Source organism: Cariama cristata, unplaced genomic scaffold, assembly GCF_000690535.1.
Source record: "Cariama cristata isolate BGI_N322 unplaced genomic scaffold, ASM69053v1 scaffold15230, whole genome shotgun sequence".
Taxonomy (NCBI): Eukaryota; Metazoa; Chordata; class Aves; order Cariamiformes; family Cariamidae; genus Cariama; species Cariama cristata.
The window spans coordinates 30594-48765 of NW_009593084.1; the positions used below are offsets into that span (position 1 = coordinate 30594).

The 18172-nt window shown below is 43.7% G+C and overlaps 1 protein-coding gene across 1 annotated transcript in view; it reads right to left on the reverse strand.

Annotated features, from left to right (window-relative positions):
• The window catches only part of ADAMTS9 (ADAM metallopeptidase with thrombospondin type 1 motif, 9), a gene marked incomplete at its 5' end in the record, with an annotated part of 81696 nt that overhangs the window by 17037 nt on the left and 46487 nt on the right, over positions 1-18172 (reverse strand). Inside the window, 2 exons of the mRNA XM_009708926.1 lie at positions 23-196; positions 5404-5571. Coding sequence (XP_009707228.1) covers positions 23-196; positions 5404-5571 — 342 coding nt within the window. The remainder of the gene's footprint in view (positions 1-22; positions 197-5403; positions 5572-18172) is intronic.

Consider the following 18172-nt stretch of genomic DNA (forward strand, 5'->3'; position numbering starts at 1 on the left):
CGAAGGGGGTGCCCCCGCTGACCGCCTGCCATTCGCCAGCTGCCCAGTGGTGCGTGGGGCACTCGGGGAGGTGGCAGTCCCGCTGCGGAGGGGGCCGGCTGGCCAGGTCACACTCTGCCTCCTCGGCTGCCTTCGAGGTGCCGCTCTGGCAGTGTACGGTACGGCGCTGGACACCCCGGCCACAGGACACTGAGCACTGGAGGAAGGGACAAAAGGTGAGTGGTGGTCCCCGACACAGCCATCACGGTAAGTTCCCGGGGTTTGCCCTCTGCTCTGGGCTCAACAGCAGCGATAGCAATGCTCTAACGCCGGCGTTTAAACTTCCAGGTGAGGTTTTTCATTGCACGAGGGAAAAGTTTTGCAAGGGCAGAGCAGACAGGATGAAATCCCTGTTTTGCTGAAGCCAGCGGGAATTTTTGCCATTGGCTTCAGTGAGGTCAGGATTTCCCGAGCAGGATTTTTATTGCAAAAACCTCTGGAGATAGCGGCACTGCTAAACCATCTCAATGTGCCAGAGGTAGCGAGGCTATGCGTGTTACTTCTCAGGCACTTGGCTCAAAAAAGTAATAGTTCAAAATATATCAACTGCCACAAACGGAGTGGACTTTAATGAAAAGCAAACTTGAATTATATAGAAGAAAGTCTGTAGCAGTAGAAAGGTAAAGGTATGATACAGCTGGGATTTCTTTCAGCATGCATCTAAACATGCACATGCACGTAAGCCAGGGCATACTGTTAGTTTGTGAAAATAAATGTCTTTTTTAAATTAACTGCATTTCACACTTCCTTCATTACACTGTGGGCACGTTTCTCCCCACTTCTAGCCACAGAAAGAAAAGCTTGAATTTCTCTGTTTCTCAGACTTCTTCAAATTATTGTCTACACTACAACACTTTCAACAGCTTGTTTTTTCTTTCACGCAACATTTCTTAGTGTTGTGACTGCACGCTGTAATATGTTTAGCAGTACTTAATGTCCCTCTGGTATGGATTCTTCCTGGCTAAAGCTTAAAGTATACCATACAGATTTGAAATAAATAGAATTCGCATTTATAGAAGAAAGCATGACAAAATCAAAGGTATGCATTTAAAACACAGCTATTACGATTAGCAATTTGCTGAATTAACAATTAATGTAAGCAACCTTATTAATACACCAGGAACTAAGAAAACAAGTTTACAGCCTGTTATTGCAATACCCATAAAGGCGAGCCTTCTTAAGGCAGGGAATTAAGTGGCGCCTAATGGGGAAGCAATTCTCTCTTCTGCAGAGTATTCCTCCATAATGCTCTGTTTGCTTTACTATCCAAATGCCCCATAAAGCCAAGAGGACCAAAGAAAAGCTGACTGTGAATATTCGCCTGGCTTCAGATATTTCGAAGAGGGTGGGAGTTTGGGGTTTTTTTTTGTGTAACTTTTAAAAGTAGCAGTGAGATTTCGGTCACTGGTGATGCAAACGCTTCCCATATGCTGTGCTGCCTCCCTGTGATTAACGGCGCTGTTTGTCCTACGCATTCCATAGGGGACAGTTAAACTGAATAATGGCCACAAACTTGGAGAAACATATACACCAGGATGCATACCATGCTCTATAATGCCTTTTGGTTTGCATTTATCACCCATCTAAAAAGCACATGCCTGGGTATGTTATGATAAAGGAGTGCAAGTCATGCCGTGGCTCTTTCACGGGGGGCTGTGCTGTCTGTGACACCCAGGCAGAGCAGGTCTGGGGAGAGGGAGGTTGGCCCCTGGCTGTGCCAGGCAAAGCAAAGCACTGGGCAAAGCTGTTGACTCATTTCATTATGTTAAACTTTGCCCCCATGTAAGCCCACGAGAATAAACACTGCACCCTGAACAAATCAGTGGGTGGATTGCAGTGGGGGAGCGAGCCCCCCCAGGACCCCAGGCCAGGGCTGCCACGACCCAGATCATCCCTTGGAAGAGATCTGAACCCCCCTCCTGCAAGTCAGCAAGCAAGCAAAGAGGTTTTCCTTGGGCTAATTGCAAAAATTTATATAGGGGAGGCTTTTCCTAGCTGAATGAGCTTTCTAAGTTCACTTGGTGGCAAGACACCCAAGGCAGCCACAATGCCATCCAGCCACAGCACGGGAGAAAGAAACACCAGTGCAGCCCCGGCCCGAGAAGACGAAGCTGAGATGAGCCCAGGCCTGGGGCCGCAGGGGGGCTGCGGTGGGGCTGACCCGGCCACACCAGGCTACGGCTGCTGCCGGAGCACGGAGCCCTGCTGAGGAGGGGGCAACGGCTGCACCCGGCTTGGTTGGGCAAAAGTTGGTGAGTTGGGGCCACGGGAGTTTTGCCAGCGAAACGAGGCATCTCCTTCTGCGGGGTTATTCTTCCTGCAGCCCATGCTGCAGCATAGGGATTGTCATGGTTCCGTCTGGATTTATGGCTGGCTTCAAAATAACACCATTACGCTCTATTACAGAGGTAAGAAAAGGTGGGTTTTAGCACCATTTTCATCGTGGCTATTTTAATTCAGAGCACTGGTCAGTCAACCTGTGTCTACCTTGGGGAAGTACAGCTGGCTGACACTGCCAGAAGATACTCAGTTTGGGACAGCCAACTTTTGCTGTACTTATATGTTCTCCTATAGGATGCCATGAGCGAGACAGCCTGTTTGTCCTTTCAATGGAGTCTATACGTTTTCCCAGGAGTGTTCCTTTCTCCATTGAGAAAGTCAATCGCCAAACTGCCGAGTGCCAGCTCAGTTATGGAGCAGCTCTACCTGATGCTCTACCTGTCTTTTTAGACAGAGTTGGATTTCAGCCTGTAGCTGTAATATGTAAATACCAGACAGTAGAATAAATATTGGTATTTTTGCTAAGTGAAAGGTAAATGGCCATAATTGATACCATTTAGGAGATGCAAACACATTAAATCTGACATTTCAGTGCAGCCACAAGCACATTTAAAACTTAGAGGAAAAGCCGTTTTTCTTCCCTTCTGATTATTATGGATATATTAAAAAAGCTTTGCTGCAGGAAAGTGGATTCATAACAACCTAGAAAAGAATTACCCAGCCTCTGAATACAAAACATCCAGAGAGAAAAAAACCTGGGAGCGCAGCACCAGCTTAGCCAGCTGCCAACTGGGATTCATTTTTAACCATTTCTGTATTTTTTAATCCTGATTTTTTGAATAATTCCTTTTCCCAAAAGGAGAACAAACAAACAAACAAGCCCTAAAGGCACATGCAGCAGGTCCTGTGCATACATGGCAACAAGGATGATGCACTTTTATGGGAAAACCTTGCCTTGTTTCTCACACAGACAGGTTACCCAGGACAAAAGACGGCCAGCTCACAGCAGCTCAGCTTTGGGATTATCTTTCAGAGGCAATGAGACCCCCAGAAAGCTTTTTCTGATAGTATCTAAGTGCAAACTGATCATGGCTCCTATTTGCAACAGTGGCACCGGTGATGGGGAAGGCGACACGAAGATCCTGATCTACTGAGTATTCCGAGTGTCAAAGCCCTGCCTGTTTCATAGTTTTAATGAGAAGATCAGCACCAAAATCCACCTCGGCTCTAAGTCATTAAATCCTTTGCAAAGCCGTGCAAAGCCCTGCACGCCTCTCGCAGGGACAGCTATGGCCAGGGCTCCCAACTTCTGACAGCCCCAACTCTTCATCTGTGGCAGGCAAAGAAATGCTGCCAGCACGAGTGAGGATCAGGACGCAAGGAAGCCATGTCAGAGCATTTCATGTAGCTTTAAAAAGCCCAGTTTGATATTGCAGAATGAGTGTTTCTACCTCTTTATTTTTTCCCCAAGCAAGATGCCAGCTGGCACATACAGCACCAGGGATCTGGGCTGAGGAGCTACCCCTGGAAATATGCTGCCTATTCTTAGCCTTATCATTAGCATACAAATATTCCTTAATTGCATAGTCACAAGAGATTACCTCAAGCCATAAATCACCTCATCCTCCTGTTAACTTGGGTTTCTTTCTCCACTTGCATAAAATTAACTCCGATCATGCAGTGGAATGTTGGGAAATTTAAAAAAACTTACTTTTATCAATTAACATTAGTGTATTTTAACGCAATCGACAGACTGTTACATTATTATGTTTACAATTATTAGCTGTAAAGAAATTGCTTTCAGGGGCAGTCGCTTTAAATAAGGTGCAAATCTGATATGACAAGACTATAATGCCATTGCGTTTCTTTTCAGTCTAGCTTCCTGTATAAAATTGAGGTTTCAGTCCTGCAGGTAATAAATGTAATAATATTGCCTTAATTTCCAATATAGGAGTAGTACTGTGCATTTCACAAGGCTACGCAGGTCGACCTGGGTGCTCCTAGCCATACCTTGGGTAAAGGACCCAGACCTCAGTAACTGAACCTCCACGGTAAACACACACTTAGCCCTTTACATGTGTAATGGCAAATATTCCTATCCTATGAATTCAAACATAAGCATTAAAAAAAAAATACAAGTCTGAAAACAATCATAGAACATCAAGGGGTTTATTGTCTTTTTTAATAGTCGACATTAAACAACAGCATGCTGTCCTAGTCCTAACATTTGCATGTGTGCCTGTAGGAATGTTAATGGTTTATCTTTCAGGGAACTTGCATACAGTGAGAATTGGTGTTTTGTACCTTAATTTGGAAGACAGATCGCAAGAGAGCATGATGTTTTACAAGTTAACAGTTCATTTAGTCTGGGATTTTCAATAATTCTGCTGATTAGCACGCTAATGAGGTAGACCGAAAAGCCAGGTTCAGAGATAAAAATGTGATGCAGCAGATTCAAGGTGATGACAAAGACATTATTTTCAGGAAAACAAGGATTCAAGGTATGCTTTCAGCAAACAAGATGCTTAGTAACTCTAAGCACTTTCACATTTCCAGCAGCCTCTGCTCTATGCATCGCTGTCTGACTTTTTAATGAAGCAAAATCAAGTGATGAGCTTGTTAAGAAACAAAAGGTGGTGAAAAGCATTTTTAATGAACAGCTCTGATTAGGCTTTCCCAGGAAGCTGATAATAAAATTAGTTTCAGATTTCTCAAACCTAAGGAAGATTTTGCTTAGGATGTGACATATTTAAATAATAACAATATTAAACCCACAAATAAATAGTAGATTCTCTTTAATATTATATACTAATGCCTTTTCTAGCAGAAACTTAAAATATACGACAAGGAATTTGCTTTCAGATAGACACTAAAAGCAAGTTGCCATGTTTTCAGCTGGTACAAATCAGTGCTGCTCCACTGTTGTCCATGAAGCTACACTGTTTTACACCACCTGAGGATCTGGCCCAAAACTTTTACCCTTGAAAAATTCAAGAGGACAGAAGCGATGGGAAAACCAGCTTCTAACCAATTTGATGGAGAAAGAATATCAAAGGGTGCAAAAGGGCATACAACACATCTCACCTGCCCCCAATCTCCTGCTTTCCACTTCGGACATCTGCCCCCTCTGCATTTCTTTTGCACGTTGGGCTTAGCAAGGTGCTTGCAATAATCTTCTTCTACATGCCTCCCTTCCTTTGACAAACAGTACACATTGCGGTGCTTTTGGCCCCTTCCACAGGAGACAGAACACTGTAAATATAAAGTAACAATTGATCAGCTTTCACGCAGGGCCATCTACACGGTTATACGCGGGCCATGGCTACTTAGGGCATTTTCTTTTAACTGGACCAAACAGCATATCCCCAGGTCCCCGGCACTCTACACAAAGCTTGAGGGGGATACGGAAGGGCAGAATTTAACTGCTCCCATTTGCACTTAATATTGCACGATATTCTTGGTCGAAGCTCCCCAAAGTGCCAATATCAAAATAGAGAAAGCAGCTGACATTCAGCAGGGATAACAGGCTGGATTCCTGGCATTGCTCCAGTGGTTTCAAAGGAGCAGAGTCATCTTACAGGGATCAAGGCAGGAGCCCTCAGTATCTACACTAGAAGAACTTGAAAGGAACCATTTCCATTTACCTTGGTACAAAGGGAGGTCAAATGTTAGTAAATCAGGAGAGTAAAGTGCGATATACACCTTCACAGAGGGAAATAACTGCACAAAGGACAAGGCAAAAGAGAAAAATGTAGTCTTTCCGTGTCCTTGGTATTAAAGCTCATGTTTGTTTTACCAGTGTAGACTGCTTTACCTTTTTTTTTTTTTTTTTCCACTAAACAGACTGAAACCAGGACATGCTCATCCTTAAGAATTATGCATTTTGAATACAACTCAAAAGGTGGCAAGAAGGCAGAGCCTGAAGAATCAAAGCAAAAAGCAAATCAGCAGGTATGTTAGCTGTAAGCTTTGTAGCGAAGCAACTAATTTCAACCTCCCTCTGCAGGTTCACTGAACTTTTTCAAATGTGACCACTTCTGGCATGCAAACCCCAAGCAACTTCACTTTGATTTCAGATTAGTCTCCTCCAAAAGATTTAGGAATCAAAGGGGTCTGGAATCACGACAAGAATTTAATATGACAGTTTCGTGTAGAACAAGCCTCTTACTCAGCATGATGCACCCAGAGACTCAGCTTCAATTTCTTCGTTACATGTTATGCCAGTCATTACATGCTATGTCATAAGCATCCTGGTTTAATCCTTGAGCACAAACACACTGTTTCAACCATCTTTCAATACAAAATGTTCTGTTTTCCTTTCAGAACAGAGCAAACATGCAGAGATGGGGCTTCTACCTTCGTTTTGGAGCCACTCCATCAGTATAGTTCCTAAGAAATAAAGTACAGCCCAAGCTCTTCCCAGCCTATGAATACATTTGAAACCTAAAAATCTACAATTTACATATGTAGTAGCTCTGGAAGAGCCATTAGAATAGAAATTGGCATATACATTGACAGCTACATTTATTTTAAATTACAGCCCTACTTCCAACTCATTCAGCCCCTATTGTGTTAAGAGGTACACAAAGAATCAGCGAGAGAGCAGTAACTTGCTCTGCATTGGAAAAGTTCAGACCAATGTGGAGAGAAATTGATGCAACTCCTAAGATGGGACATTGCTGCTTAAAAGCTTGTATAAGCAATGCATTGAAAAAGGCTGTTTTCCTGCTGCAAAAACGTTACAAATTGACAAAAGGTAGCTGACATCCCTTGCGATCAGTAGGGTGTAAGGGCCATTAATGATACTCCTTCATGAGAGGTGGGGAAGCCAGACGAGAATGGCCGCCTCTGAGTTTTCCTGAGCCCAGATCCAATTTCAAGACAGGTCAAAAAACCCCAATGAGCAACATGCAACCTTGCACTGAGGAACAGAGGAAATGCTGTCCCTCCTGCTAAAATAAGACTCTCACAAGTTACCCAGATTCATAAACTTCACTTTTTTTCTTTAGTATCAACAGAAAAAGGATCGAGTTAATGTTATCCTATTTTTATAAGCCTTCAAATTTCAACAGAAGTTCATTTTTTCATTCTCTCTACATCTCTCCTCAGGCAATGAAGGTCAGCAAGAAGGAAATGTCAAATCCTACCAAACCCAGCTGTAAACTTCTAACACCTTCTTCTATTTACTATCTTTGGACTAAACAACAACACTGATCCTTTAGCAAAAATTCAAGTGCTCCTCAGTAAGTGCTCTCCATGTGGGTTGATGTCACTTTACTGTGACAGCCAAAGCTAAAGAGTAAATTCATAGACTTGATCAGGACTCTCTGTTGCCCCACACCCCAAGCCAGTACAGCCTTGAGCATCTTTTCTCTAATTTAAAAAATACATTGGATCCACTACTTATTCTAAAGGAAGAATAACCACATTGTGCAACAACGCAAGCACGTTTCTGGGGATCTGAAGTTGGTTGATAAATATTTGATCTCACAAATAATATGGTGCTAGTCATTTCCAAAATTATTATTCCCCTTCTACAAATTGCTTAACTTTGGCATGGAGCCTGATTCTGACGTTTATCTCACAATTCCATGATCAAAACCAAGACTGCATGAGTACCCTGGTGCACTCAGCGGCTGAGGCATAATTTGCCTAATTTTGTTAATGCTTAAATGTAATTCCCAAGATGCTGGAATTAATCATTTCTATGTCTGTCTTTAATATAAATCAATGCTAGGCAGCAGCGCATTTTTTGATCTAAACCACCCGTTTGCTTTCATGCACATGTGAGTTATGATCTCATTTGCACTGACAGAAAAGAGAGGTTGAATAATCTAATGTAACCAAGTATCAGAGACTGATAATTCCTTTGCAAAGGGTCTACTTCATAACCGCCTTCTAATTCGTGTCAGGTATTTCCAACTTTCGTTTAGCACATAGATTTTAAGCATATGCGAGCCACATGCAGAGAATAATTTAATAGCGGGCTTCATCTCAATGCCATATGACTTAGGGGAGCAATACACCTAGCTACTGCCATCAGCCTCATCATTTATTTTGGACCCTAGAAACTTCGCATTTCATTAGCAGGAGTCTTCATCACTGCAAGTGCTGCTGCCCGCTTATAGTATGTATCAATAACAGTGCCATGGCAAGGTAAGCTTTGACCTTGCCTTCTTTAAAACATTTGGATAGCACAGACAAAACCGCCCCTTTCATGTTTCTCTTTTTCTTGATTTCTTTCCTATCCCCCTCCCTGCATAGAAAATACTTCCAAGTAGTGGGGATGGACAGATATCTCTCTGTAGAATAGCAGCCTCACCCAAGGTTCTTTGCAGTCAACAGAAAGACTTCTGCTGGGTTTAATTGCCTCTGGATCCAGCCCTGAATGTGTAGCCAAGGTACTGTACTGACTTTTTTTCACTAACCAGTTTCCTAGAGTCAAGGATCACGTGCACTTGGGCATGCCCGTGGTCAACTCGCCTCTGTCTCCGCTCAAGTGCAGGAAAGTCTTGTTCTGAAATGCTGTTTCCAGCCTGTGACTGAGGCACAGCAGAAGATAGCACCCCTGGGTGAAGCCGGGAGGATAGCCAGGCATGGAGGATGGTGTGAAAACACCACATTGTATTGTTTCTTAAAAAAACCCAAGATGATTGTGGCACATAAAATAATGGAGAAATACCATTACAAAAAATCAGCTATAGCCATTACACTAAAGACTCTAGTAAACCTTCCTCTTGTTATTATCTTCATTATCTCCTAAAACGACCACAGTCACACCTGATGCTTTACATGGAGAATAAGAACAAAAGCACTTTCCTAAGAGCATTAGGATCAAAGCATTTGAGCACAGATTTAAGGGTTTTATGTTTATTGCATGATTAGTTGTGCTAACATGCCAAGACTAGGGATTGGCATGCTACTGATTTTTTCAAATAAATACGCTGCCTAGTTGAAATAAATGCAAGGAAAGAAAAGTTTAAATAAATATGACAAAAATATTTCCCTATCAACTGTTTCCAGAAAGGTCAGAACACGATGCTAAATATCTCCTGCAATACATCGCTCTGCTCCAGCGCAGCAGCAAGCTTGTGCTTTTGTTTCCACAAAAATTTGTTTTCTGTTTCAGAGCTCAGGAATGAGGAAGATCATTCTGTTTCACCAAGTACATGCAAATTGCTTTAAACTAACCCTTGCTGCATTTCCTATTCTGGTATTTTGGAAGATGAGGGTACATCTTGTTCATTAAGACCTCTCTAAAATAGAAAGGCTGCTACTTGATTCACTGGGCTGGTAGCAGGAAAAAAAAAAGAATATGTACCCTAAAAGCTCTTAAAAATTTGAACAAAATTTCTGGCTTGTTGGGCCCAGGTTCTGACCCTCCTGTGGGAGACTGTGCCCTGCTTTTCGGCACTGGGAGCTCGTACTGCAACCCTGCCACTGCCAGGCTGAGGGCTGGGAAAGAGGTAGGTCTGGCACCAAAAGGACTCAACAACTCTGGGTGCAAATGAGCAAATCTTGGTGAAAAGAAAGAGGCAGCACAGAGCACTCAAGAAGAAATGGAGCGGCTCTGCTTCTCCTTAACTTTGTGCATTGAAGGGACAGCTCAACATGGGGCAGAAAAGCAAACCACTAGCAAACCACTGGGGATATTCTCCCCCAAAAGTGAAAAGTTTCAGAAAATGCTGTCAGACCACTTTTCCAGCCTCCCTCATGCGTCAGCCGATGATTTGGGAGGTATTTGAGATAATGAATGCAAGATGCAGTGATCACCAAATGAATTCCCAAAGATAGGTATGCTCTGATAGCTCACCAAGGGCAGGGCTGGGAAGAATTAGACTAAAAACGGCTTTATCAGATTCTGCCAGGAGCAACTTTTTAGAGGAAATTAAAATCAATCCTTGTAGGTTTAGATTTCCACACATTAAGGATTATATGGAAAGTAAGCCCTTGTTCATCCTTTCCAACAATCTGAGCTGAAACAAGTGCTGGATGAAATAATGTAGAAAAACAACAGAGTCCTATAATGCTTTACACCCCCTTTCCGTGAGGGGTTGCGCTCCTGGATGTCAGCAAACTTCTCCCACTACGAGCAGAGCCCAAGCATGCACCCTCATAGCTACATTTCAACATCCTATTATTCTACATCAGCTCTTACTATAACTTCCACTGCTGCCATGAGATGCTGAAATCACAGCCCTGTGACTTCTGTACCTCTGAAGTCTCTTGAGCACAAAGGACATCAGCAGACACATCACCAGGGAAAGCCTGGGTCACTCCTTGCCGGCTGAACCTTTACTACAAGTCTTAAAATGCCTGAGCCTTTGTGTGCTATTCAGCAACAGAGGCCCTGTAGCATCCAAACAAACTTAATTAGTTTCAAAACAACAAGTTATTTTAGCAGGTAACTCCCTCGGCTTCAGTGAGACAAGCAATAGGCTTAAAACAAGGGTGCAGGCTCCATGCTATGGTTTCTCCAGTGCCTGCAGTACTTTAGGAGACGTTTAGGAAATATTTGTTGCTGCTTTGAAACCCTGTTCCTTCCACTGATCTGTCTTAGCACTGTCTTACACCCGGCTGCATCGGCATGGTGAGAAGTCCATGCCTGTGGGGTGGGAACAGGGTGTGCAAGGCAGGATTCACCCAGCTGGGCTTTCCTTTCCTCCAAACTGTAAGAGGGAACCATACCTTAACACACACAGCTGCCGACAGCACGTGGTCATGGTGATTTTAGCTGGTACGAGGCCAGAAAATATATCTGATTTTTGTACATTTAAAAGGGAAGAGTGGTCTCTACATTCAAGGGAGGGGAACTGGACCAGAGACCTGAGCAAAACACACCAAACCATTGCACTGCCGTTTGAAAGAGGCTTTAGAAATGCTTAATCTGTGCTGACTCCCCAGAGAAATGGGAGGATTGAAAAAAAAAAAAGTCATTAATCTTAGGGATTTTGGAGTGAGTAGTCCAAGTATATTTGTGTGCATTGCCCAGAACCCCTGTGGAAACGTCCCGAGGAGCCCTCCTGTAGCCGGAGGGCAGCCCTTGGTGTGCACTAGAGCAGGCTTTGTCCCCGTGTCCCCAAGGAGCACTCCTTGCCCCGAGCACGGGCAAGAGGGAACATCCATGCTGGCTCTCGCCCTGGCTCTACAGCACACGTGGAGTCTCCATCCTCCAGCTGCTCTGCTCTCAGCTTTGTAGCAGAGGCACAGAATTTCCCAAGTCATTGTTTGCAAAAGGGAGAAATAAAACAATCCACTAAACCTTCACCTTCCTGCTGCCAAACCAAGCCGCAGAGACTTGCGAATGACCTCAGATGATGTCTCATAACAGGTTAAAAAAAAGGAAAAAAAAAAGGAAAACTTCTCAAAGAAAAGGCTCCAACTTCATCTGTTGCTGCAGCAGAGGGAAGAAGCTGGTGTGTCTGGAGCCCGTTCCTCCAACAGCAAAGATTGTCCAGAGGAAAGGCTGCTCTTGGGCTCTTTAACTCCTGCAAGATTTAAGGCCCTGAGCACTGAAGTCAATACAATAATTTCCCTGAGCTGGGAAACCTCACAAGATACATGGGAGAAAAGCAGGTAACTGCAGCAGCGGGAGAAGTCATGCACCTCCTCTTCTACGGTGTCCACCTAGTAGGTAGCACCTTCTTTCCCTCCTTCACCCACCTTGCTGTTACATCCCATACAAAGACTTCACCAGGTACAGAAATCAGCAGTGCTGTGAACACACAAAGCTGCCTTAAAAGCTGTGTCCCTGCGCTGCTCCACGCTATTTAACTTTAACAACAAACAAGCAAAAGCCCCCAAATATCCACTGCAGGTCTCTCCACAGAGGGGGACGTTTGATGGCATTTCCTCAAATTAGGAGGAGACGTGTGAGCTACCCAAGGATGCCGGTATAAAGGGACGTGGAAGGCACTGATGAAGCCTATTATCCATGCTGTGGTACTTCTAAGGGAGAGGCAATTGAAGCAGCAAGCAGCCTAGGCTAATGGACACTTCGTATTTTTAGTGAACAGTTGTATTATAATGCCATTTAGAAGTCCCATTCAAGGATAGGATTTCTCCATGTCGGATGGAGTGAAACAAAGTAAAGAGTGCTCCAAGGAAAGTCAGCCCTGTTTCACAGGTGTGCATCACACCAGGGATCTGTAAGAGCACTGGGCAGCTTCTTGCTCCCTGGTTTTATAAAGAAAAATCTTGGCTTAATGCACTAGGGATCAAATACTGTCAGCCTGCATACAGTCTTGGGCATCAGATAGATTTTCATCCATGCTGCTGACTCACTCGCCTCCCCTGTGAGCTAGTAAAAATTAAAACACGAGAAGAGCATTAAGTGCCTTTGGAACAAGACTGACTACATCATTTCTGCTTAATGACTGCACGAATCGGTCACCAGGAAAGTTAGAAACACAGTAAATGTCTTTGTGCTTAGTGTCCCTCATCATTACACATCTATTCTTTCTAAAGGCTAAAATCCCTAGGATATGAGCAACAGCAATTATTGCAGGTTGAGGTATACAGTGTGAATGTGAAATATGGGCAAAAACACACACAGACTTCCCAACGCTCAGGGATCTGCTTGAAGATGCTGAACTTCACAGCTCATCCTTGAAAGCGTGTTACTGCTCTAACGCATCTCCTGCAGTCTAATGCATATTTCAATCACTGCACTCAAAGCCAGTGCTTTGGGAGACAAATGTTCCCAGCAATTGCCCTTTTGTTTATTGCTTTATTTTTCCTCTGTATGTAAGTGTGTGCATATGTGCGTGTACAGGAGGTCTGCAGACTTTATGAAGTCAGCAGCCACAGACGGGCCACCCATGACACGAAGACTGAAGTCAGTCATCGTTGAACAGCAGTCCCATCACTTGTTGTTCAAGTTCAGACCAGCTGTGCATGGCCTAGAAAATGACCATCTCATTGCGAAAATGTGTAAGAGGGAAGGTGTAAAAAGGCAACCTTAGAGGCACACCAAATGCAGCCAAACAGTCACTGTACTTCTTTGGGAGGAGAGCGGCAAGTATTTTACAGCAAGTTTGGATGGGAGCATGGGTTGGACTATACATGGTAAGAAACATCAGTGAATACTGATGGAGTTATGTGCTCTGAGTGGGAAGGTACACTGAGGAACTTGGGAAAAGATGCATCATCTGGGGGCGGGGGGAAGAGAAGAGTTTCAGGATACAAGAAAATAACCTTCCTGAGTCTAACCACTGGTCCAGCTCATGTCTGTCCTGGCAGCAGCAATAGGAGAGGCTATCGAAGGAGTGCAGATGAGACTGGCCATTCTCTGCAGCTCATTACCCTGGTATTTCCCCAGCATTTGGTCACCAGATTAGGGTGGTTAGAGGGGACACTGCTGCCCAGTCCTTATACTTCTCCATCAGACTAAAATACACTAGATTTAACCACCAGATCAGATCACAACGGGTACAAAGACTAATGGGTGACTGCAAGGGAGGAGTGTGGATTGCAACAGCTGAGCATTAAGTTGCAGGAGATCAGTCCTGCGAGGACTGGATCCAGCAAAGCACTTCAGTGCAGGCTCAGTGTTAAGCACACAGTGCCACAGGCTGGTCCCTCGCCTGCAGTGTAGCAGATGGGCTTCGATGGTTGTTTTCCTGCTCACGGAGCATCAACACTAGCAAACAGGAGACAGCAGAACCAATAGCAAAAGTGTATGCTTTTATACATATAGTTCTCCTTATTTAAGGAGGTAGCAATGAAAGACGGCGATGACAGGCAAACAACAAAAATGGAGAGAATAAAAATTGGAGATTTTAGAGTAGCAAGAGAGAAAGTTAGTTATGTTCCTCTATCAGGCAGCTGGGTACCACTGGCTTCACCCACCTGTAACCAGCTTGGAGCCACCAGCTGTGGCTCTGAGCCTTGGCAGGGATGGTGGGCACTGAGTTGAGGAAAGAGCTGCAGGAACATTCATCACCGCTCCCTCAGAGGAGCAACAGGCTGAAACTCTTCAAACAAAAACCCCAACTGCATTTACCCTCTGGGACGAGCTCCAAGAAGGGCACGAGGCAGCAAATAGGTGGATTCCCAGCCATGACCCAGGGATGTGCAGTTTCAGAGGGTGGCTGAAGCTGGGCACTGGATCGGTGTCACACAACAGGGAGTAGAGGAAAGGGCTGAAATGGGTCTGGTTTTCTTTTTTAAACAAAAGCAAAAAGAGGGCTGCACTGTCAAAGGCCTTTTTCTGACTGGGGAACCAAAGCAGACAACTTCTTGCCTTTCATCAGCACACCGAACCGGCAGTCCCTGGAGTCAGCTGGTCTGAGTGGTCCTAGAGGGGAGGCAGCCAGGAACCCGAGAGGGACAACAGCCTTGGTGGGCCAGCCTAAGCATACAGTAAACACCTCTGAGACAGAGACAGCTTCAGACAGATGGCTGGGAATATCCATAGGCTACCAAGTTCTCATTCTGGTCTGGATCAGCTTTATTACATCTTCACTAAGGCATCTATTTCTACCTGTTTTTCTATGGGATGCAAGCCATCCAGTGCATCCCTCTGCCTGGGTTATGGGTGTTGGAACCACACGTGCAGCCTTCCTCTGCTGCGGCAACATTTGTCCTTTCCCCACAGGCTCTCAGGGCAGGATTGTTTTTATTAGTTTTCTGATGATACCTGGGCACTACAGAGAAACACAGACTTGCTGTCGCAGTCTCAGAGCCTAAACCATCATCGTATGAATGAAGGACAGAAAAAGCAATGTGAATCACTGAGTGACTGGAGAGTTCAGCGTGCCTATCACTTCATTTTCAAGGATGGTTTTGTTATTGCAAAACACATGTAAAGAAACATACAGCAGCTCACTAATGCTGCTGTCACAGCAAATTCATTTTCTGCAGAAGAGAGGAAGAGAACAGCAGAGTTATATACACTTGCAACCAAATCTGCCTCTGGTTATCACTTCTGCCTTAGCAAGAGCTGACATCCTGCCCGCTAATAATATTATCAGAACAACAACATGGAGAATATTGCTGTTGAACAGCCTATTTTCAGCCAGTTTCATGGGGAAGGCATTTTATAAACGTGTTGGGGCTTTGACAGAAATAAATACAAATAACCCGAACTTTCCACTGCTACCAATTTTAAGATCAAAATTCCTGAGCGCCAGCTCCCTGACACAGATGTTGGCCAAGCAATCCTCCCGCTTCCCACCAAGTCCAGAGCCTCTTCGCTGCTACCTACGTCCCTGCGTGCAGCTGAAGAGCCCTGCAAAGCCGTCAATGCCACCAGCTTCCAGCTAAAGGAATACAGCAATGTTGTCCTAACCCAAACCTGAATTCACATCGACAGTAAGAGAGCTTAGTCAGCTAACATTCAAGTTATTTTACGCTAATCTTCTGATTCTTCATTGTTACATTGAAAAGCCCTCAAAGACTACGATACCAGCATTTCTGCCTATTCGATAAAGAGCTGGGAAGCAAACACCACGATTTTGCAGGCACTAAGAGCTACATAACCACTGCATTAGCAGCTAGAACTTTTGATACCCAAGAGCGATAAGTACTTGACAAAGTAGATTACTTTTAAAATTATAATACTTTCTAGGGTAAAAAAACCAAACCAAAATTAAACCCAAAACAAATCTGAAAACCAACCCACCCATTTTCCACAGGTCAAAGTCAAATGATTACTGTCCTAGTGCTGCGAAGCCCAAAGGACTCACCTGACTGAACCAGGACAGAGTGCTGTGAGATATAATTGTTTTACCTTATCTGTGCTCATTTCCTAACTCAGAAAGATCAAGAAGCCCATGACAAGTTAATTCAGCATTATTCATAAATTGTATTAGGATACAGTTGGATATTATGGTAAACTTGACATTTCAAAGAGATTATTGCAAGGAGCAGATCCGCTCCGAGAGAAGTGGGTTCAGCCTTGGGTTTTAAGTGAAGTGATGGGTAATACTCTCTGTGAGCATCTCCCTCTTTCTGGAGAACATGGCGAGATTTCCCCTCAGTATTTCAGAGCGTGTATGGAGATCTGCATTCGTACCCTAAGGCATTCAGAGGAGAAAAAACACTCTCTATATTCTGGTGACAGTCTCTGCATGTTTTCTAAAGCATTATTTTAATAAAAAGGTCAGGTCTATCACATGACATACAATTCTGCAGTGTCTAAATACATGTTCTTAAATAAGTAAGGAAATAAGAGTGCCACCTCCTCTTAGTCCTCTTTGAATATACATTATAATGACAAGGCATTTCACTAGTTTCTTGTTGTAAATTTACCATTTACATACAGAATCTGTTTATTCATTTATCTCTTTAAGACCTGGATTTAACCAGTCAGATAAAATCACTTGTTTACTGTATAAAATCCCAGTGGAATTTCACCTGAGGACTGCGGGTTGGACTCTTCAGACTCTCTCCGCTTTAATTTGTATGTATTTTATCATACTAATTTCATTGAAACTCGAGTAAAGCTAAGCCAATGAGATGCTTGAAAGAAATTAGTTATCCAAACTTCATAATTCATACACTTCTAACTACGTTTGTTTAATTATTGAGAATGACAGTTTCTGTCGGAGAACAAAGAAAGTAAAAGAAAAGCCAGTCAAAAGATAGAACATTGCAGTACCATTTCAGAAAATTTAGTAAAAGTTACCAAAACTAAGTATATGATCTTAATTTAGCAAAAGACTCAAGAAATCATTATACAAATTCTTTTATGATTACACTCTACTTGTCTTTAATTTTCACTGTTCAACATTAACATTAAACATCATAAATGTATGCAATATTTATATAAAATTAAATAACAATATTGGAAAAATAAATACACTTTTACATAAATACATAAATCCATACTGCTGAAAAGTTTCAGCTAATACTATACTCTTGTTTCAAAAGTGACCAAAAAAATATGGTAGTGACACTCCATCCCAACAGATGAAGTATGTACAGCTACAGAATGATGTTTGCAACTGATGACAGAGCTAAAGCAAATCCAGGAGATACCACGCTAAAGAAAAAAAAGCTGGCCGTTACTACCTACAGTAGTAGCACGAGGTAGACATACATGTGGAGTATTTTGCAGGAGGGACATGAAGCCCTGTTGACCCCATAGATACAATTCAGTCTTCAAACAGCTCTAGGGTCCCCTAGGTCAGTGCCAAAGGACACCTTGGTAATAAGACTGAAAAAAATCAAGTCACTTTGTGGCAACGAGTGGGGCTCAGCTCTGCAGCCTCTTCATCTGCGGGAGACCAGAGGGCTGCGAGCCCCACGGGCAGCCGGGAGGAGATGCTGCAGGCAGCACAGGATGCATCTGCCCATTTGCCCAACAGCCCACTCGCTCCCAGGAGATCGAGTAAGGACAACCCACCAAAGTTAGGATGACTTAGTAGAGTCAAGGGGATTTTTCCTGGGTGAAAAAAACCCAACCCAAAACCAAAATACAGGACTGCACCCTGCATTTCCAACACAGAGGAGCAGACGCAGCCCTGGAGCCTGCTCCTGAACAGCTGTGAAGAGGCTGAATGCTGAGCGACACCAAAATCCAACACAACTCTGTCCACACCTTTGGTTCTTGCAACTGGTCCAGCACCGGTAACAAAGGTTGGCAGCAACTCCCAGCCGGTAATTCTGCGGGGAAGCTGCCGCACTCGTTGCTAGCTCTGCTTAGCTCACCTCGCTCATTTTTAGCACCAACTAGATCAGCGCACAAGTGATACATTAGCACCTCAAATGAAATATTTCGTATCGCTGTCCCTTGTACTGGTGAAGCACCGTATAAACACCAGTTCAGCAGTTTAATGGCTATTGCATAACTCACTGAGGTATGATAAAAATACTGAGGAGCGTCACTGAAGGCATCCGCGTTACTGAA